The 20,634-nt window shown below is 50.8% G+C and overlaps 2 protein-coding genes across 2 annotated transcripts in view; one reads left to right on the top strand and one right to left on the bottom strand.

The window, feature by feature from the left end:
• The window catches only part of PRUNE1 (prune exopolyphosphatase 1), a 113,166-nt gene that overhangs the window by 41,058 nt on the left and 51,474 nt on the right, over nucleotides 1-20,634 (bottom strand). The gene's annotated exons all lie outside the window — the stretch shown is intronic.
• On the top strand, nucleotides 40-19,162 carry MINDY1 (MINDY lysine 48 deubiquitinase 1). The gene is made up of 9 exons (XM_082202322.1): nucleotides 40-744; nucleotides 2,385-2,442; nucleotides 4,823-4,887; nucleotides 8,405-8,563; nucleotides 10,934-11,036; nucleotides 13,791-13,933; nucleotides 15,565-15,756; nucleotides 17,088-17,228; nucleotides 18,873-19,162. The coding sequence occupies exons 1-9, from the start codon at nucleotides 208-210 to the stop codon at nucleotides 18,951-18,953; spliced, it is 1,479 nt and encodes a 492-aa protein (XP_082058448.1). The 5' UTR covers nucleotides 40-207; the 3' UTR covers nucleotides 18,954-19,162.

Here is a 20,634-nt window from a genome sequence, read left to right as displayed (position 1 = left end):
CTGCCAAACGCCCGAATCCGTTTTCCTCTTGAGACGCCCGAATCCGTTTTCCTCTTGAGACGCAGAATCGGAAAGCACATTCAAACTTCAGCAGAAAGCGAGAAGGAAGCCTGTCATTTAGGACTCGATCCGACAGCCAGCCCGTTGGCTCATCCGCGGTGGATGCTTGGGTTTTTATAAGGAAGGCGGCAGTAGGGGCAGCGCCAAATGGAGCCCGAATTATCTGCAGAACCGTCAGCGAAGGGGGAGAATGTGCTGGCCGAACCCCAAACCACCGAGGCCTCCCCGGAGGAGCGAGGCGTAGAGGACGTTGGTGCCATGTGTGGCAAGGTGCCCGCCGCAGACGGGCAAGACCAGGAGGAGGCGCCGAAGGCCCCGGCCTGCGAGGAAACCCCCCCAGGTGCCGGGAAGGGAGGCGAAGGGCCGGAACCCAAATCTCTGGAGTCTGCGGAGGCTGGAAAGCCAGATTCCAAAGAGCGTCCGGGAGAGGAGGAACTGCTGGCGGGCACTGCCTCTCTGCCAAGTGTCTCTGACCTGGCTGATGTGCCCCCCGTCGCTGCCGAGCAACCCGGGGAGGCGGCCCCCGAGCCCCGGTCTTCTCCCGCCAGCCACCCCCAGCCCCCCGACTTCTACTGCGTCAAATGGATCAGCTGGAAAGGGGAAAGGACGCCCGTCATCACGCAGAGCGAGAACGGGCCCTGCCCGCTGCTGGCCATCATGAACATCCTTTTCTTGCAGTGGAAGGTGAGTAGAGCTTCCAGGGTCAGGGGCAGTCTACCCCCGAAGGCATAAACTCATCTCTAATTCTGTAACAAATTATTGTATTCGATGAAGGTCCTGTGTGAGTGTCTGGAGGCGGTTGGAGGATGGATGGCGGCTAACAGATTGAGGTTGAATCCTGACAAGACAGAAGTACTGTTTTGGGGGACGGGGTGGGGAGGATGTGGGGGACTCCCTGGTCCTGAATGGGATACCTGTGCCCCTGAAGGACCAGGTGCGCAGCCTGGGAGTCATTTGGACTCACAGCTCTCCATGGAGGCGCACGTCAATTCTGTGTCCAGGGCAGCTGTTTACCAGCTCCATCTGGTACACAGGATGAGACCCTCCCTGCCTGCAGACTGCCTCGCCAGAGTGGTGCATGCTCTGGTTATCTCCTACTGGACTACTGCAATGCGCTCTACATGGGGCTCCCTTTGAAGGTGACCTGGAAACTGCAATTAATCCAGAATGTGGCAGCTAGACTGGTGACTGGGAGCGGCCACTGAGACCGCATAACACCGGTCCTGAAAGATCTTCATTGGCTCCCAGTACGTTTCCGAGCACAATTCAAAGTGTTGGTGCTGACCTTTAAAGCCCTAAACGGCCTCGGTCCTGTATACCTGAAGGAGCGTCTCCACCCCCATCGTTCTGCCCGGACACTGAGGTCTAGCTCCAAGGGCCTTCTGGCGGTTCCCTCACTGTGAGAAGTGAAGCTACAGGGAACCAGACACAGGGCCTTCTCGGTAGTGGGCCCCCGCCCTGTGGAACGCCCTCCCTTCAGATGTGAAGGAAATAAGCCGCTATCTTCTCTTTAAAAGACATCTGAAGGCAGCCCTGTTTAGGGAAGTTTTTAATATTTAATGCTGTATTGTTTTTAACACTCGATTGGGAGCTGCCCAGAGTGGCGGGGGGAACTCAGCCAGATGGGCGGGGAATGAATAAATAAATAAATATTACATATCCTTTTGAATTTGAGTTTGTAATCTCTACTTGAGTTTTCAATCCTTGTCAGAATACATACTTTTGAATGGATTGGTTTTTGTTACAATTTACTTGATTTGCGAGCAGGGACCACTCCCACTACTGAAACTTATACTGGCCTGAGTTCTTGGTGTGCTTTTTTCTTGGTAAAGGTAAAGGGACCCCTGACCATTAGGTCCAGTCGTGACCGACTCTGGGGTTGCAGCGCTCATCTCGCTTTATTGGCCGAGGGAGCCGGCGTACAGCTTCCGGGTCATGTGGCCAGCAGGACTAAGCCGCTTCTGGTGAACCAGAGCAGCGCATGGAAACGCCGTTTACCTTCCCGCCAGAGCGGTACCTATTTATCTACTTGCACTTTGACGTGCTTTCGAACTGCTAGGTTGGCAGGAGCAAGGACCGAGCAACGGGAGCTCACCCCGTGGCAGGGATTCGAACCGCCGACCTTCCGATCGCCAAGTCCTAGGCTCTGTGGTTTAACCCAAGGGCCACCCGCGTCCCCTTTTTTCTTGGTATATACCCCCGAATTTGGGCATTTGGAGGGAGGAGGGGGCGCACACGGGGCAAGATGGGCTGATCCTCTTGGCAAAATGGCCTTCATCCTCCCGAATCGTTTCTCTCTCTTTTTCTCTCTTCCTCCCTTTCAGGTGAAACTGCCTCCCCAGAAGGAAGTGATCACTTCCGACGAGCTGATGGCTCACCTCGGTAAGTGGCAGGATGAGGCCGCCATCGTTTTCACATTTCCCGAGGGCTGGGGTTGTTTTTTTTTGGAGGGGGGGGCGTTCTGGGTACTAGACAAAGGGCCACCTAATTCCCCCACCCCTGTGAAGCTGCCTTTGTACAGAGCGAGATCATTTGGTACAGGGGCGAAGAAACCTGTTTTTCGTTTTCGTTTTTGCTCAAGGGCCGTTTTCCGCTTCCGGGCCAGGTTCAGGGGCCACATACTGCTGGTGGGCGGGGCCAGAGGCCAAAGTGGGCGGAGCAACAAAGGCATTTGCTTACCTCAACCAGAGCCAGGGCCTTTTCAGCACTGGCTCCCGCCTGGTGGAACGCTCTGTCTCCTGAGACCAGGGCCCTGCGGGATCTGATTTCTTTCCACAGAGCCTGTAAGACAGAGTGGTTCCGCCTGGCCTTTGGCTTGGAATCAACTTGATCCCCTTCCCCTCCTTTCCTTTTTCCTTTCTCCTTCTGTGATGGAACTCCTATTTGGGGACTTCCCTGGCTTTTTTCTGGCCCGTGTAGGACCAATCTGGATAGTTAGCCTTGGTGAAGACTTGACGTTTTCTTTTTTTTATAAGATATTTATTAAAGTTTCACAAATTATATAAACAAACACAACAATACAAACAAGCACAAACAAGAAAAAGAAACAAGTATAATTTCAAAACCTTATTTTCTTAAAACATACTTCACCGACCTCCCCATACCCCCCCTTTCTGCATTCCAATTTCAAACATTTAGTTCAGCAAATCCTCACCCTTAATTTTATCTAATTGTTAACCTTTCTTTTCTTTTAACTTAATCTTTACAACTGTAATCCACTTACTTTCTAAAGCCGCATCATTTTAACACTCATTAATTTTACAATGTTTCTTAAGATAGTTCTTAAATTTCTTCCAATCTTCTTCCGCCTTCTCTTTTCCCTGGTCTCGGATTCTGCCAGTCATTTCTGCCAATCCCATATAGTCTATCACCTTCATCTGCCATTCTTCCAAGGTGGGTAGCTCTTGTGTCTTCCAAGAAGACATGACATTTTCATCCCCCCCAAAGTTTTGTATTTGAGTTTCCACTGAAATGAGGCTGCATTTTAATGTTGCACTGTATTTTAATCTTGTTTTTAAGTTTTATTTCAATCAATTTGTTTTTATATTGGGTGTTAGCCGCCCTGAGCTCGGTCTTGGCTGAGGAGGGTGGGGTATAAATAAAATTTATTATTATTATTATTATTATTATTATTATTATTATTATTATTATTATTACCTTTGCATAGTCAGCTTTCTTCTCTATGCAGGCTTGTATTCAAGCACGCTACAGATCTGCCAGAAGGGACGGGCTTAAGTTAGCCCTGTCTTTTAATCGCAGCGGGTCTGATCCGCATTGGACGAGCATTGGACGCAACCCTGGGCAGGCGAAAGGAAGGACTTCTTCCCAAAACGTGTAGCTAAACAGTGGAACTCCCTGCCACTGGAGGCAGTCTATCTAGATTCCTAGGTTACCGGAGGCATTTTTGAGCACTTTGACAACAGGAGGCTGGACTAGGTGGGGCCCCTTTGGCCTGATCCAGCGACGGCGCCCTTCTTACGTTCTTTTTCCCAAAAAATTTTTTTATTAGTTTTCACAATATTATAAACAAACAAACAAACACACAAGACAAACAAGCATAAATCATAGCCTTATTGAAAATTACAGTTATTTACTTTGTTAAGTGACTTCCTCGCTTGTCATTGCATGTCTTTTTAACGGTTTTCCAAATCCCAATTTTTATGAAATTTAACTTAAACATTCACATCCTTAGATCTTCACCTTATGGAATTAAACATATTAATTCATCACTTAACATAAATAAAATCCTAGGCCCATTAAGTATCTGCAAGCTATTTTCAGTTAGTTTAACTTAACAAATTTAACTAAATAATCATTAAATTTATTCCACTCTTCCTGATACTCCTCCTCCTCCTGGTCGCAGACTCTTCCAGTTAGGTTGGCTAGCTCTGAAAAATCCATCATCTTCATCTGCCATTCTTCTATTGTTGGTAATTCTTGGGTTTCCCACTTTTTAGCTAACAAAATACGGGCAGCAGTTGTGGCATACAAAAATAACGTAACATCTTTCTTGGGCAATTCCAAACCTGTTATTCCAAGAAGAAAGGCGTCTGGTTTCTTTATAAATGTATATTTCAACATTTTTTTCAATTCATTATAAATCTTTTCCCAGAAGTCTTTCACCTTGGGGCAGGTCCACCACATATGATAAAAGGTTCCTTCCTTTTCTTTACATTTCCAACATATATTGTCACAATTATGATATATCTTTGCTAATTTCATACGTTCTTAATGAAAAGGGTCTATTTTCTCTCTATGTCAGGTGACTGCATCCTGTCCATCAAGCCCCAAAAACAGTCGGAAGCCCTCCAGCTCAACTTTCAGCAAGTGAGTTCCTTTCTTTCTCCCCCTCCTCTCATTCTCTCTCTCTCTCCCCCTTTGGGCTCCCCCCAAGGCACTTGGCAGGTCTCTGTTTATTGTAATAACCTGCTGAGAACTTCCACAATCTGCCCTGTGCCCAAAGCTCCCGCTGCAGAGAATACGTGCGCATTGAAACCAAACAATGGCACACCAAGAAGCAACTTGCGCTTAACCGCGTACCGTCGTAAAAACTGCAGGCTAAGGGAGCCGCCAGTTTGCCCCAGCAGCCAGCAGCGGCCTTTGCTCTCCCTTCGGAGAATGAGAACGGGATACCAAGGGAGCTGAGTGCTAGCTCAGACCCAGCAGGGCTCCTCTTTGGCGGTAAGGAGTGGAACCTCCATGGGAAGGAGCAGCCTACCTCTAAAAACTGCATTCAGAGGATACTGCAGTATGTCTGCCCTCGCTGCGGACAGTTGTCCCGCAGGTCGTTGCCAAAAGGAGAATGCTGAGTTCCTCGTGGCCTGATCCAGCGAGGGCACAATCCCTTACAAGTAATACTATAACACCGGTCTTGAAAGACCTACACTGGCTTCCAGTAGGTTTCTGAGCACAATTCAGAGTGTTGGTGCTGACCTTGAAAGCCCTAAACGGCCTTGGTACAGTTTACCTGAAGGAGCATCTCCACCCCCATCATTCTGCCCGGACACTGAGGTCCAGCTCCGAGGGCCTTCTGGCAGTTCCCTCCCTGTGAGAAGCCAAGTTACAGGGAACCAGGCAGAGGGCCTTCTCGGTGGTGGCACCCACCCTGTGGAACACCCTCCCACCAGATGTCAAAGAGAAAAATAACTACCAGACTTTTAGAAGACATCTGAAGGCAGCCCTGTTTAGGGAAGCTTTTAATGTTTAATAGGTTACAGTGGTACCCCGCAAGACGAACGCCTCGCAAGACGGAAAACCCGCTAGACGAAAGGGTTTTCCGTTTTGGAGGCGCTTCGCAAAACGAATTTCCCTATGGGCTTGCTTCGCAAGACGAAAGCCCATAGGGAAATCTCCGGGGACCTCTTTTAAATGCTAGCGGTGGGGAGCAAAGCCTTTCCCCCCCCCTCCGGCCTTCAGAAGAGGTCCAGGAAGGCTGGCGGGGGCCGAAAGGCTTTGCTCCCCAGCGCCAGCATTTTAAAAGCAGTCCGGGATAGCAGGGAAGCGCTTCCTGCTATCCCGGACGGCTTTTGAAGGCAGGAGAGTCTCCGCCAGCAGCGGCATCGCTGCCGCTGCTGGCGGAGAGATCCGCGAAGCCTGGGCGCGCTGCGCGCAGGCTTCTGCATGCCGGCAAGTCTCCGCCAGCAGCGGCATCGCTGCCGCTGCTGGCGGAGAGATCCGCGAAGCCTGGGCGCGCTGCGCGCAGGCTTCGACATGCCGGCAAGTCTCCGCCAGCAGCGGCATCGCTGCCGCTGCTGGCGGAGAGATCCGCGAAGCCTGGGCGCGCTGCGCGCAGGCTTCTGCATGCCGGCAAGTCTCCGCCAGCAGCGGCATCGCTGCCGCTGCTGGCGGAGAGATCCGCGAAGCCTGGGCGCGCTGCGCGCAGGCTTCGACATGCCGGCAAGTCTCCGCCAGCAGCGGCAGCGCTGCCGCTGCTGGCGGAAAGGTCCGGGAAGCCTGGGCCAGACAGCTTTTGAAGGCAGGCGGGGGGAGCAAAGACTTTCCGGGAAGCCTGGGCCGGACCTCTTCTGAAGGCTGGCGGGGGGCAAAAGTCTTTGTCCCCCCTGCCTGCCTTCCCAGGGGCTTTTAAATCGCCCCGACAGCGGAGTCCTCCGCTGTCCGGGGCGATTTTAAAATGCCGCCCGCCAGCATTTTAAGATCGCCCCGGACTGCGGAGAAGTCCTCCGCTGTCCCAGGGTTTTTTAAAATGCTGGGGGTGGGAAGAAAAGCCCTTGTCCCCCCCCCCAGCCTTCAGAGGAGGTCCGGGGACAGACTGTCCCCGGACCTGGTCTGAAGGCGGTTTCCCTAGGAACGCATTAATTGATTTTCAATGCATTCCTATGGGAAACCGTGCATCGCAAGACGAAAAACTCGCAAGAAGAAAAAACTTGCGGAACGAATTACCGTATTTTTCGCTCTATAACACGCATCTGACCATAACACGCATGTAGTTTTTAGAGGAGGAAAACGAGGAAAAAATATTCTAAATGAAACAGTGGATGTATGATTTTTATGGTTCATGCTGTGGCCACAGACATGTGATCTGACAGTGAGTTTGGGGTAGCCCAATGCAAAAATCCTGGGGATCCATGTGGATCCGTGCTTTGTAACCACGTTTTAAGTGGGGAGGGAAGGAAAAGAACTCAAGGGACAAGGAGGTTTTCCGCGGGGAGGAGGGAGGGAAAGAGCACTGTTGCTTTAAAGGTATACTTAAGGTATTTGCCCTGTGCCTGGGTTTTTTTCCATTTAACAGTTTGCAGCCTTTTCCTTCCGCTCCTTGTTTTGAGGCAGAATAGATTTGAGCAAGCGAGGAGGACTTGGATTCCAGGGGATTCGCCATTAGTGCTCCTCCTTGCAGCCTGAATGATAAGCAGCCACCAGCAGCAATAGAATAGAGCACAAAAAAGCGGTAGGGGCACTAGGACCCAGACAATGCTCAAATCTATCCTGCCTGAAAACAAGCTGCTCCGTCCCAGCCGATCAGCTGAGACTCGGGGGATTTGCGAAGTTTTCCCCTCTCCCTCATGCCCTCCCCAGCCTTTTTTTTTACTTCCTGGTTTTCACTGCGTGGCTCAGAGCTCGAGGTTGGTTTTATTTTGCTGCTGGTTGCTTAAATTTTATCTTTCCTGCCGTCTCTCTGCAGCCTCGTTGCTCTGTTTAGAGAGCGCGCAGACCTTTGCTAGCATCTGTCCCTCCTCCCGTGTAAGCGGCTGCTGCCGGCTTTGCTGCTATCGCTCTCCTTCCCTCCCTCCTTCCTGGCTCCAGGTCGCTTTAAAGAAAGCAAAGTGAGAGCCTCGTAGAGCGTGTAAGTGGCTCCCGCTTTGCCTGACTGACGGCAGCCATGGCTCTGATCCGTGCATTCGCTCCTTAACACGCACAGGCATTTCCCCTTACTTTCTCGGAGCAAAAAAGTGCGTGTTTTGGAGCGAAATTTACGGTAATTTCGTCTTGCAAGGCACCACTGTATTGTATTTTAGTGTTCTGTTGGAAGCCGCCCAGATGGGTGGGATAGAAATAAATAATAATAAATAATAATAATAATAATAATAATAATAATAATAATAATTATCTCTGATTAACTCATTTGTTTATTGATGGCGTTTCTGCCCCAGCTTTCCCCCCAAGTAGCTCAAGGTGGTGGCACACATGGTTTTCCCCTTCATTTAATCCCCACAACGACCCTGAGAGACACAGCGGCCCTGTGGGTGGATTCGAACCCTGGTCTCCCAGAGTTGAGGTTCCTTATCCCTCCCTCCCAAAAAATGCAGGCTTTCCCAGCTAGACTTTGTTCTGTCCCCCAATTTCAAAATTAACCAGCATGCCCTTCTTCCTCTCCTGCCGCGGACAGAACGTCAACGACGCCATGACGGTTCTGCCCAAACTCTCCACGGGGCTGGATGTCAACGTGAGGTTCACGGGAGTCGCCGATTTCGAGTACACCCCTGAGTGCATCGTCTTCGACCTTCTCAACATGCCTCTCTATCACGGCTGGTTGGTGGACCCGCAGGTGAGATGCTTAATCCTATCTTCTTTCCGCACGCCATCGCTTCCTAGGAGCTGAGCTTGTGAGTCATCAGCGTCTTGGATGCCGCCAAAGGCGTCTTTGTGAGTTCGCGAGCCAAATCTCTCCAGTCTGAGAAGCGTAAATGGCACCTGCCGTTCAGCCAGTGCCGGTTCTACGTACAGTCATACCTCATGTTTGCTTCATGTTACATTTTTTCAGGTTGCGTCCCGCGGCGACCCGGAAGCACCAGAAAGGGTTACTTCCGGGTTTCGCCGCTTGCGCACGTGCAGACGCGCAAAATGATGTCGTGCGCGTGCACAGAAGCGGCGAATCGCAACCCGCGCGTGCGCAGAGGCGCTGCTGCAGGTTGCGTTCCTTTCATGTTGTGAACAGGTTTCCGGAACGGATCCCGTTCACAACCAGAGGTACCACTGCATAAGCTAAACAAGCTATAGCTTAGTGCCCCATTCTCTTGGGGCCCCCCAAAAAAAATCAAAGGAAAAAAACATTTCCAAAATACAAGATATAAAACAAATAAAATAAAACACACATACAGCAACAGTGTTTTGTGCTGTGTAGGCTCCTGTTTGTTATGTGCAAATGGCTTTAGATACCTATTAGGCCCATAAATTGCCATATAGCATATTTGTTGTTGTTGTTGTTTAGTCGTTTAGTCGTGTCCGACTCTTTGTGACCCCCTGGACCAGAGCACGCCAGGCCCTCCTGTCTTCCACTGCCTCCCACAGTTTGGTCAAACTCATGCTGGTAGCTTCGAAGACACTATCCAACCATCTCGTCCACTGTCGTCCCCTTCTCCTTGCGCCCTCCATCTTTCCCAACATCAGGGTCTTTTCCAGCGAGTCTTCTCTTCTCATGAGGTGGCCAAAGTCTTGGAGCCTCAGCTTCAGGATCTGTCCTTCCAGTGAGCACTCAGGGCTGATTTCCTTCAGAATGGAGAGGTTGGATCTTCTTGCAGTCCATGGGACTCTCAAGAGTCTCCTCCAGCACCAGAATTCAAAAGCATCCATTCTTCGGCGATCAGCCTTCTTTATGGTCCAGCTCTCACTTCCATACATCACATATAGCATATATTCAACACAAAAAACAGCAACCATTTGTTGTTGACAAAGGACAGCTGGACATATAAAGGGCCCCATTGCCTTCAGTAGCTGAGGGCTTCATTAAACCTGAAGCCGGCCCTGCGTTCAGCCATCCCCAGCTGTTGGGATATTGAATTGCAATCCGCTTTTTTAATTGAAATTTTAAAAATAAGAATTGAAATTTAAAAATTTTAAATTCTAAACTGGGGTGTCCTGTGAAAACCACCCACCCAGATGTTTGTTGAACTACAACTTCCCTCAACTCCAACCATTGGCCAGGTGGGCTGGAGCTGATGGGAAATTGAGTCCCGCACGACCTCAGGCCCCCATTCCTGACCTAACTCTAAGATAATGAGAACAATGCAAAGTCTTCCCAACACCACCACTGTCAGTTCCACTGGAGCCCAGTGGGCTTCATACATTTTTTTATTCCGTTTATTTATCTCATTCTTCCTCTCCCTGCAAAAAATATATACCGTATTTTTCGCCCTATAGGGCGCACCGGCCCATAGGGCGCACTTATTTTGGGGGGGGGTAAAGAAAAAAAGATTTATTCCCCCCCCCAAGCCCCAAAGAGCAAAGAAGCCATGACAGCGAGCGGGATGGATCCCGCTAGCTGTCCTAGCTTCGTTTTTAGCCTCGGGGCTGGGGGGTCCGGGAGCGAAGGCGAGGTTGCACTCAACCTCGCCATCGCTCCCAGAGCTTGCGGGGCTGGGGGCAGGGGAAGCCCGAGCTTCCCCAGACCCCAGACCCCAGAACAGGCTGTTGCTCGCAAGGCTTGCAGACATCTGCGCAAAGCACGGGGCGCGCTCCGGAGTGCACCCCGTGCTTTGGGCTGCAGGCTGCTGCCCGCAAGCCTTGGGAGCCCGGTGGGCACTACCGCAGGCTCCCCAGGCTTGCGGATAGCTTCCCAAAGCCTGGAGAGCAAGAGGGGTTGGTGCGCACTGACCCCTCTCACTCTCCAGGCTTCAGCGAAAGTCTGCATTCGCCCCATAGGACACACACACATTTCCCCTTCATTTTTGGAGGGGGAAAAGTGCGTCCTATAGGGCGGAAAATACGGTCTATATTGTGGGTTCGCTGCATGATCCTTCTCTGTCCTCACAACAACCTTGCAAGGTTAGGCTGAGGGGTGGGTGTGGGGAAATTGACCTTAGGCCACTCTGGGAGTTTGGTGGCCGAACTGGGATTTGAACCTGCCTCTTGGCCGTTGACACCCCTTGCGCCGTGGACGCCCAGACTCCAGCTCACAACCTGTTTCTGCACACTCCAGATACCAGAGGTGGCCCAGGCCGTCAGCAAGCTGACCTACAACCAGTTGGTGGAGAAGATCATCACCTGCAAACACTCAAGCGACCCTAATCTGGTGACGGAAGGTGAGGCCTGTCTGCCTGGGCTCATTCACACAGTCAAGGTCCGGGGTAACTGGTACCTGGAGGTGGGGTTGTCGTCAGCCCAGGGGTGGAGGCCATTAAGTAAGATCTGATTTGTGCTCGCTTCGGCACATGTACTAAAATTGGAACGATACAGAGAAGATTAGCATGGCCCCTGCGCAAGGAAAAATAAAATAAGATCTGGTTTACGGAGGCTAGCAGCAGGGCCTGCTTGGTGGTAGTTTCACGCTTGCAGAAACTTGCTTTCCAAGCCTCATCTCTCATGGTTTTTACCTCAGGAGACCTCTCTGCTTCAGCAAAGGCCTTTTAACCATCTTTGAGCCATTAGACACCTATTTTGAACAACCGTTACATGTATGTACAGTGGAACCTCAGTTGTCGAACATAATCCATTCCGGAAGACCGTTCGACTTCCAAAGCGTTTGACAACCGAGGCGAAATTGCCAGGCAGCAAAATCCATTGAAAAAGTGGAGGAACACACTGCGGAAGCCGTTTGACTTCTGAGGCACCTTTGAAAACGGAAGCATTCACCTCCGGGTCATTGGCGTTCAAAAGCCAAAACATTTGACTTCTGAAGCGTTCGACAACCAAGGTTCCACTGTATATTTCTTGTATCATTTACAACCATTGAAATTTTGAATTCTTTTAAACCGTACCTACGGGATCGCCTCTCCTGGTCTGCCCCGCGGAGAACCTTAAGGTCCACAAATGACAACATTTTGGAGGTCCCAGGTCGCAAAATGGTTAGATTGGTCTCAACTAGGGCCAGGGCCTTTTCAGTACTGGCCCCGACTTGGTGGAACGCTCTGTCCCAAGAGACTAGGGCCCTGAGGGACTTGACATCTTTCTTCAGGGCCTGCAAGACAGAGCTGTTCTGCCTGGCCTTTGGTGTGGACTCAGTCTGACCCTTATGTTTCCCTCTCCTTATGGTCTTGATTTATTGGCTACTTTTAAAATGAGGCTGCATTTTACATCGCATTTTAACCTGTATGTTAAATTGGTCCTGTCCCCCCCCCCCCCATTATGTTTTCTACTGGAATTTTATTGGTGTTAGCCGCCCTGAACCCGGCTCTGGCTGGGGAGGGTGAGGTTATTATTATTATTATTATTATTATTATTATTATTATGTGGTTGTTGTCCCACGCTGAAGACACACCTCTTTGAAACTTGAGATACATGTATTGTTATGGCTCTGGGTGATGGGGTCAGTCTGGATGACACCTGTGGTTCCCTTCAAAACCTGTGGTCTTGCGGATAGGAGCCTAGAATCTATAGGAGGAAGCTTGCTTACCATTTGCATTTTGAAAAAGCAAGCTCTGTTGCCACAGAGACCAATGGGTGGGCCTTCCCTACTTCACCTGGCTGAATGTCGCATTATCCTGGGATGGAGAACAGTAGGGCCAGGTGGGGCTGTCAGTGTGTGGGTTTGGTGGGAGCTGGAGATACCGAGGCTTGTCTCGCTCTGTGCTGGATAATAATAATAATAATAATAATAATAATAATAATAATAATAATAATAATAATAATTTATTTAAACCCTGGCCATCTGGCTGGGTTTCCCCAGCCACTCCGGGCGGCTTCCAACAAAATATTAAAATACAATAGTCTGTCAAACATTAAAAGCTTCCCTAAAGAGGGCTGCCTTCAGATGTCTTCTAAAAGTTTGGTTGTTGTTTTTCTCTTTGACATCTGGTGGGAGGGCGTTCCACAGGGCGGGCGCCACCACCGAGAAGGCCCTCTGCCTGGTTCCCTGTAACTTGGCTTCTCACAGGGAGGGAACCACCAGAAGGCCCTCGGCGCTGGACCTCAGTGTCCAGGCTGGACGATGGGGGTGGAGACGCTCCTTCAGGTCTACTGGACCTTTGAGGCCGTTTAGAGCTTTAAAAGTCAGCACCAACACCATGAATTGTCCTCGGAAACGTCCTGGGAGCCAATGCAGGTCTTTCAAGACAGGTGTTATATGGTCTCGGCGGCCACTCCCAGTCACCAGTCTAGCTGCCGCATTCTGGATTAGTTGTAGTTTCCGGGTCACCTTCAAAGGTAGCCCCACGTAGAGCGCATGGCAGTAGTCCAAGCGGGAGATAACCAGAGCATGCACCACTCTGGCAAGACAGTCTGCAGGCAGGTAGGGTCTCAGCCTGCGTACCAGATGGAGCTTGTAAACAGCTGCCCTGGATACAGAATTAACCTGTGCTTCCATGGAGAGCTGTGAGTCCAGAATGACTCCCAGGCTGCGCACCTGGTCCTTCAGTTGCCCCATTCAGAACCAGGGAATCCTCCACTCCCGCCCGCCTCCTGTCCCCCCAAAACAGTACTTCTGTCTTGTCAGGATTCAACCTCAATCTGTTAGGATGCCAAAACTGTGCTTTGGAGACCTCCCTGGGAGACCTCATGGGGTGTTAGTGCTGCAAGCCCCTCCATCCTATCTTTGCGGTGCAAAATAAAACTACGTATCCTAGGGACACCACCATCTCCTTTGAGCACTCAGAGATTTGGCTGCAGGCAGCAGCGTATCATTCAGGCCGGACCCTATTATTTTAAACAGCTTTTCATGCTGCGTTCTAAAAGGTTGCGGCCCACCCTGGGTCCTTAGGGCGAAGGCCGAGTAAGGAATTGAAAGAACTGTGGATCCAATTCATCATCAGAGTCGATCGCCATCATACTTTGCCTGCCTTTCACCTCGTCTTTGCTTCTTCTGCTCCCTGTTCCACCGCAACGCCCCCTGCCCCTCGCAGGCCTGATAGCAGAGCAGTTCTTGGAGTCCACGGCCTCTCAGCTGACCTACCACGGCCTCTGTGAGCTGACGTCCACGGTCAAGGAAGGCGAGCTGAGCGTCTTCTTCAGGAACAACCACTTCAGCACCATGATCAAGCACAAGGTACCCGCCTCGCAGGGCTGTTGTTTTTTAAGAAAGGTGGGCGATGTCCGGGACTGGGCAGGGGAGGAGCAATGGTGGAGACGGCCTCCCCATCCGGACCCTTCCAGGGAGCAGGAAAAGGAAGACAATATAGCTTTGCAACAGGGGTTTGAGGGAGGTTGCAGCTCAGAGGCAGATGAGGGGGGAAGCTAGGAAATCGTGGGACAACCAGAACAACACCCTATTGGCTATTTGCAGATTAGTTGCAGAAAACTTGCTGGGGAGACCACACATTGCAAGGAACACAAACTAACTTTAGCTAGGCTTTAATAACAAAAGCAAAAACTTCTTTTACACTAAATATATCAGCAAGCATGACCCATCCACCAGGGTACTGAGAGAGCTAGTTGCTGCTCTTTATATACTATACCCAATTGCTGACACAGCTTAATTAACGCAACTTAGCAGCACCTGCTATACTGCTTCACAGCTGTAAAACTAGGTCACGTTATTTGCTCTGGCCCTTAAAGACATACACATCTTGTGGAACAATAATGAACCTTCGAATTTAAAGAGACCATTCAACTGTGTGGAGAATCAGAACTTACAGGGTTAAATAGTTCTGTGTGACGTCTCACATTCTGAGGCGTGGTTATGTTCACATACGGGAATCTTTCTCTGTGTGTGAGTTCTCTTTTGTTTTTGGCTGAGAGACGAAAGGATGCCTGCTCTCTCGCCGGGCTGATTTATGATGTTTACTTTCTCATTAAAGACTGTTGGAGATTAGCAAGAAGTCTGCTTTCGTTCTGATTTATTACCCACACACGGCAACAGTTTCTCCCGCTGCTGAACTCTGCTAGGACTATGCTAAGAGAGCAAAAGAGAGATCAGCACAGAAGCGCAGTGGCGCAGCAGAAACGTGCCGGACGCCATCTTATCTTCACATCAACAAACCCAGCTGACACTCTGTCATTAGAAAGCATTCCAGACCCTCCATCTCCCAGAACCCGGCGAGCCTTAAAAGTAGGAGAGCAAAGAGCTTAAAGACAGAGGGCGCTTGTCAGCACCCGTAGAAGTGACGAAGGAGGAAGTGGGAGAGACGAGGGGTGGGGATTCATTCAGGACAACGCCATTATCCAAGAGGACTGGGAAGTTCAGTAGCCTCTCTCTGTGATTAGAGCCCAAGAAGGAAGTAGGTGCTCGCAAGTGGTGGTGTTTTTAAATAGTTGTACGCAGGTGGCACTGTGGGTTAAACCACAGAGCCTAGGGCTTGCCGATCTGAAGGTCGGCGGTTCGAATCCCCGCGACGGGGTGAGCTCCCGTTGCTCGGTCCCTGCTCCTGCCAACCTAGCAGTTCGAAAGCACACCAGTGCAAGTAGATAAATAGGTACCACTCCGGCGGGAAGGTAAACGGCGTTTCCTTGCGCTGCTCTGGTTTGCCAGAAGCGGCTTAGTCCTGCTGGCCACATGACCCGGAAGCTGTACGCCGGCTCCCTCGGCCAGTAAAGCGAGATGAGTGTGCAACCCCAGAGTCGGCCACGACTGGGCCTAATGGTCAGGGGGCCCTTTACCTTTACTTATGCTGATTTACCGCCACCCTGCCTCCGAATTAACCAGAGCCTGTTTGTTTTCTCTCCTCGCTCCCTCTCCAGAGCCACTTGTACCTCCTGGTGACCGACCAGGGCTTCCTCCACGAGGAGCAGGTCGCCTGGGAGAGCCTGCACAACGTGGACGGGGACAGCTGCTTCTGCGACGCAGAGTTCCACCTCAGCCACGCCCTGGGCAAGGAGGCAGCAGGCGGTTCCCCACAAGAGCAGCACCTCAACCAGAGACAGGTGGACCAGGTGAGAGCAGGGGCCAGCGAGGCAAGACCATGCGGGGCATAAGGGCTGCCCCGGTTCACCCAATCAGTTGAGAGGGGAGGCTTTTTAGCCAATGGTAAGCAACCTTCTCGGGACACGGGTAGCGCTGTGGGTTAAACCACAGAGCCTAGGACTTACCAATTAGAAGGTCGGTGGTTCAAATCCCCACGACGGGGTGAGCTCCCGTTGCTCGGTCCCTGCTCCTGCCAACCTAGCAGTTCGAAAGCACGTCAAAGTGCAAGTAGATAAATAGGTACCACTCCGGCGGGAAGGTGAACGGCGTTTCTGTTCGCTGCTCTGGTTCGCCAGAAGTGGCTTAGTCCTGCTGGCCACATGACCCGGAAGCTGTACGCCGGCTCCCTCGGCCAGGAAAGCGAGATGAGAGCCGCAACCTCAGAGTCGGCCATGACTGGACCTAATGGTCAGGGGTCCCTTTACCTTTACCTTTTAAGCAACCTTCTCACCCTCCGTGCTGATTGGAGCCAATCAGAGCGAAAGGAGCCGATCCGGCCACTGAGGACGGGCTCAGAGGGTCCCTCTGGCTAACGGGGAGAAAGAGGAGTTGTTCTGCGTGTTCCCAAGCTGAGCATTTAGGAGCACTGAAAACGCAATGCTTCCGTTTCAAGAGAACGGTGGCCGGGTTCTGCTGCGTGCAAATGTAATAATAATAATAAGGTCCTGAAACACTCCACATCCTATGTATATACAAAGGAAATAGTTCCTTCTTTTTCTTTACATTTCCAACATTTATTACTTATTTTATACATTTTTAGCTAATTTTACAGGTGCAATATACTACAGTGGTGCCTCGCAAGACGAAAAGAATTCGTTCCACGAGTCTTTTCGTCTTGCGACGTTTTTCGTCGTGCGAAGCACGGTCCGTCACAACTGCACCTCTTCAAGCGGCTTTAAAAAAAAAAGCGCAAGACGTTTTCGTCTTGCGAAGCAAGCCCATAGGGAAATTCGTCTAGCGAAGCAACGCAAAAACGGAAAACCCTTTCGTCTAGCGAGTTTTTCGTCTTGTGAGGCATTCGTCTTGCGGGGCACCACTGTACCTATACACCATTTTCATCACATTTTCTTTCAGAGCATTGCATGCAGTAAATTTTAATCCTTCCTTCCATAGTTTCCCCCAATCTTTTAACTATATATTATACCCAAAATCTTTGGCGTGTTGCGAATAAAATAAAATTAAGATGGAAGAAGAAAATGAAACCAGAGGGTAAGAATTCGAAGGAGGTGTGTGTGTGCCATGCTCTGAGTTCACATCCACCAACTCTTTCTCTCTCCTTCCTTCCTTCCTTCCTCCATAGGACTACATGATCGCCTTGTCTCTGCAACAGCAGCAAGGGGGACCCGCGCTCAGCGACTTAGAGCTCGCCCAGCAGCTGCAGCAGGAGGAATATCAGCAGCAGCAGCAGCCGCCGCCGCCGGCCGCAGCCCCCCCTGCACAGGTAATGTCCCCCCACCCCCCAACTCCCCCAACCCCTGTGTATGCAGCATGGCCAGCGGTCAGGGGTAGAGTTAGGTAGACCCCAGCATCCTCTGCAGGGCCATAGGCCTGCCATAAACAGCTCTTATTACAGACCACCAGCTGATTATGATAAGAGCTGCTATTTAAGAACAGGTGCCTGGGTTTCTGGAGAGGGTGTTAATAATAATAATAATAATAATTTATTATTTGTACACCGCCCATCTGGCTGAGTTTCCCAGGGGTCTGCAACCTTTAAGACAAAAAGAGCCACTTGGACCCGTTTCCGAAGAAAAAACAACAACTGGGAGCCGCAAAACCATTGCAACATTTAAAACAAATATATCTCCGGAGCCACGATCTGACAGCGGGCGGGAAGGTGACGTCGAGACGGTGCGTGACTAACGCACGCAGCGCCCCCATGCGACGTCACAGCCAGTACAGCGCCCGCCACAGTGATGAGTGTCGGGGCGCACAATGCGCCTCCTCCCCTCGCTAGTATCCGCCCTGGAGCCGCAGCAAATATGTAAAAGAGCCACATGCGGCTCTGGAGCCGCGGGTTGCAGACCCCTGCCCCAGACACTCTGGGCGGCTTCCAACAAAGATTAAAAATACATTAGAATGTCACACATTAAAAACTTCCCTGAACAGGGCTGCCTTCAGATGTCTTCTAAAGGACAGATAGTTGTTTATTTCCTTGACATCTGATGGGAGGCTGTTCCACAGGCATAGCTGTCAACGTTTCCCTTTTTTTAAGGGAAATTCCCTTATTCCGAATAGGATTCTTCGCAAGAAAAAAGTTGACAGCTATGTCCATAGGGCGGGCGCCACTACCGAGAAGGCCCTCTGCCTGGTTCCCTGTAACCTCACTTCTCGCAGGGAGGGAACCGCCAGAAGGCCCTTGGCGCTGGACTTCCATGTCCAGGCTGAATGATGGGGGTGGAGACGCTCCTTCAGGTATACTGGTCTCCACCCCCATCGTTCTGGCTGGACACTGAGGTCCAGTGCCGAGGGCCTTCTGGCGGGTCCCTCCCTGCGAGAAACCAAGTTACAGGGAACCAGGCAGAGGACCTTCTCGGTGGTGGCGCCTGCCCTGTGGAACACCCTTCCACCAGATGTCAAAGAGAAAAACAACTACTAGACTTTTGGAAGACATCTGAAGGCAGCCCTGTTTAAGGAAGCTTTTAATGTTTAATAGACTATTGTATTTTAATATTCTGTTGGAAGCTGCCCAGAATGGCTGTGGAAGCCCAGCCAGATGGGTAGGGTATAAATAAATTATTATTATTATTATTATTGGTATAACACACCCATCAATAGCCTTCTCCTTCTCCTAATAATAATAATTTATTTTTTGTATTCCAAAGACCAAAAATACACTAAGATGTCACACATTAAAAACTTCCCATGTCCAATCCTCTTTTAAAACCATCCAGATTGGCTGCCTCATGTGGAAGTGAGTTCCACAGTTTAACAGCAGCAACAAGGGCTTTGTCTTCGCTGAATCTCCCAGCCTCCCTTGTGTGTGTCCCTACTGATATCCGGTATCGCGAGAGAGGGAGGAAAAGTGCCGACAAAATCTCCATTCCTTAACTCGCACCACTTTCTCCTCTTCCCTTCCTTTTAGGGGAGGACTCCTCCGCCCTCCCGCCCCTCCGGAGACCGCAGGACGCGCCAGAAGCAGGATTCGGACTGCGTCGTCCTGTAACGCCAAGCCGCGGGGGGCCCGGAGCACCCGTTTCCCAGCCGACCGAAGTCTGCCGCGGAGAAGAACCCTCTTCTTCTATACGCCTCTTGTTCCGTTTTTTAAAAAAGACTGCTGTTTTTAAAAAGTCTCCCCCTTCTGGGGCTGAAACCAAAATTAAAAGGGAAAAAAAGAGAGAAACTAACCTTTGGGGTGGCGAAAACCCCGGCAAACTCGTCTTCTCCAGAGTCTTTATCTTCTCCTCTCCCCACCCCACAAGTAAGGAGGGGGCCCTGTCTATCCTTCAATGGGAATTGATAAGAGAGCAGTTTGGTTGCTGGTGCAGTTGATTGGAAATGACCTTCCCAGTCCAGGCAGAGAAGCAAGCCAGACTTTCCTTCTACAGCTCCCTTTGTGGACTCCAACTCCCATCATCCCTTGCTGTCAGCCCTGCTGGCTTCTGGGAGTTGGAGTCCAGCTCCCATCATCCCTTGCTGTCAGCCCTGCTGGCTTCTGGGAGTTGGAGTCCAGCTCCCATCATCCCTTGCTGTCAGCCCTGCTGGCTTCTGGGAGTTGGAGACCAACAACATCTGTGTCGTCGTCCCCCCTAGGGGCTGGGGCTGATGGGAGCTGGAGTCCTGAGAGGAGCAGGATGTGTTAATAATAATAATAATGCCACTCTTTGAGGCTCCCAACAGAATATTAAAAACACAATAAAACATCAAGCAGTCAAAACTTCCCTAAACGGGGCTGCCTTCAGATGTCTTCTAAAAGTCAGGTAGTTGTTTATTTCCTTGACATCTGATGGGAAGGTGTTCCACAGGGCAGGTGCCACCACTGAGAAGGCCCTCTGCCTGGTTCCCTGTAATCTCACTTCTCGCAGGGTGGGAACCGCCAGAAGGCCCTCGGAGCTGGACCTCAGTGTCCAGGCTGGATGATGGGGGTGGACACCAGGTATAGTGGGCCGAGGCCGTTTAGGGCAGGCATAGGCAAACTCAGCCCTCCAGCTGTTTTGGGACTACAACTCCCATCATCCCTAGCTAACAGGACCAGTGGTCAGGGATGATGGGAGTTGTAGTCCCCAAAACTGCTGGCGGGCCGAGTTTGCCTATGCCTCGTTTAGGGCTTTCAAGGTCAGGACCAACACTTTGAATTGTGCTCGGAAACGTACTGGGAGCCAATGTAGGTCTTTCAGGACTGGTGTTATGTGGTCTTGGCGGCCGCTCCCAATCACCAGTCTGGCAGCCACATTCTTACACAGCCCAGTGCTGAGGTCGTTTTCATCTACAGCTTTGCCGGGGATGGGGGTGGGCAGGAATGGGAACTGTCCAGGGTCTTCAGGTCTCTTGTCAGGAACCCAAGAGCATAATTGGAGAAGGACTCGGAGACGTTTTAAAAATTAAAATGGTGGATGGTAAAAACACCGGGTGGGAATTGAATTCCCTAAACTAGATCCAAGAAAACAAAAATATTTGGGGCAGCCGTGATGAGATCCACTGAGGGATGGAGGAGCGGGAACTCCAGTGTCGGGTAGAGATCCAGGATGCTACAGTGCTAAGAGAATTGGTCTAGGACTTGGGGGAGGTCAGGGTTCAATCCCCGCTCGCCCATGAAGCTGCCTCTCTGCCTAGTCTGCCTCTCAGGGTAGACAAGAAAACACGCTCCTTTTTAGTGCATGAAACAAGTGGTCTGCCTCTTCTAAAAC

This window comes from Podarcis vaucheri, assembly GCF_965113315.1.
Source record: "Podarcis vaucheri genome assembly, chromosome: 16".
NCBI classification, from domain to species: domain Eukaryota; kingdom Metazoa; phylum Chordata; class Lepidosauria; order Squamata; family Lacertidae; genus Podarcis; species Podarcis vaucheri.
Note: the sequence above shows the minus strand (reverse complement) of the source record. Positions and strands in the feature narration are given on the sequence as shown.

Coding starts and splice junctions, on each gene's coding strand:
- MINDY1 (XM_082202322.1), top strand. CDS start 208: ATGGAGCCCGAATTATCTGCAGAACCGTCAGCGAAGGGGGAGAATGTG. Junction 745..2,384: donor TCCTTTTCTTGCAGTGGAAG/GTGAGTAGAGCT, acceptor CCTCCCTTTCAG/GTGAAACTGCCTCCCCAGAA. Junction 4,888..8,404: donor TCCAGCTCAACTTTCAGCAA/GTGAGTTCCTTT, acceptor TGCCGCGGACAG/AACGTCAACGACGCCATGAC.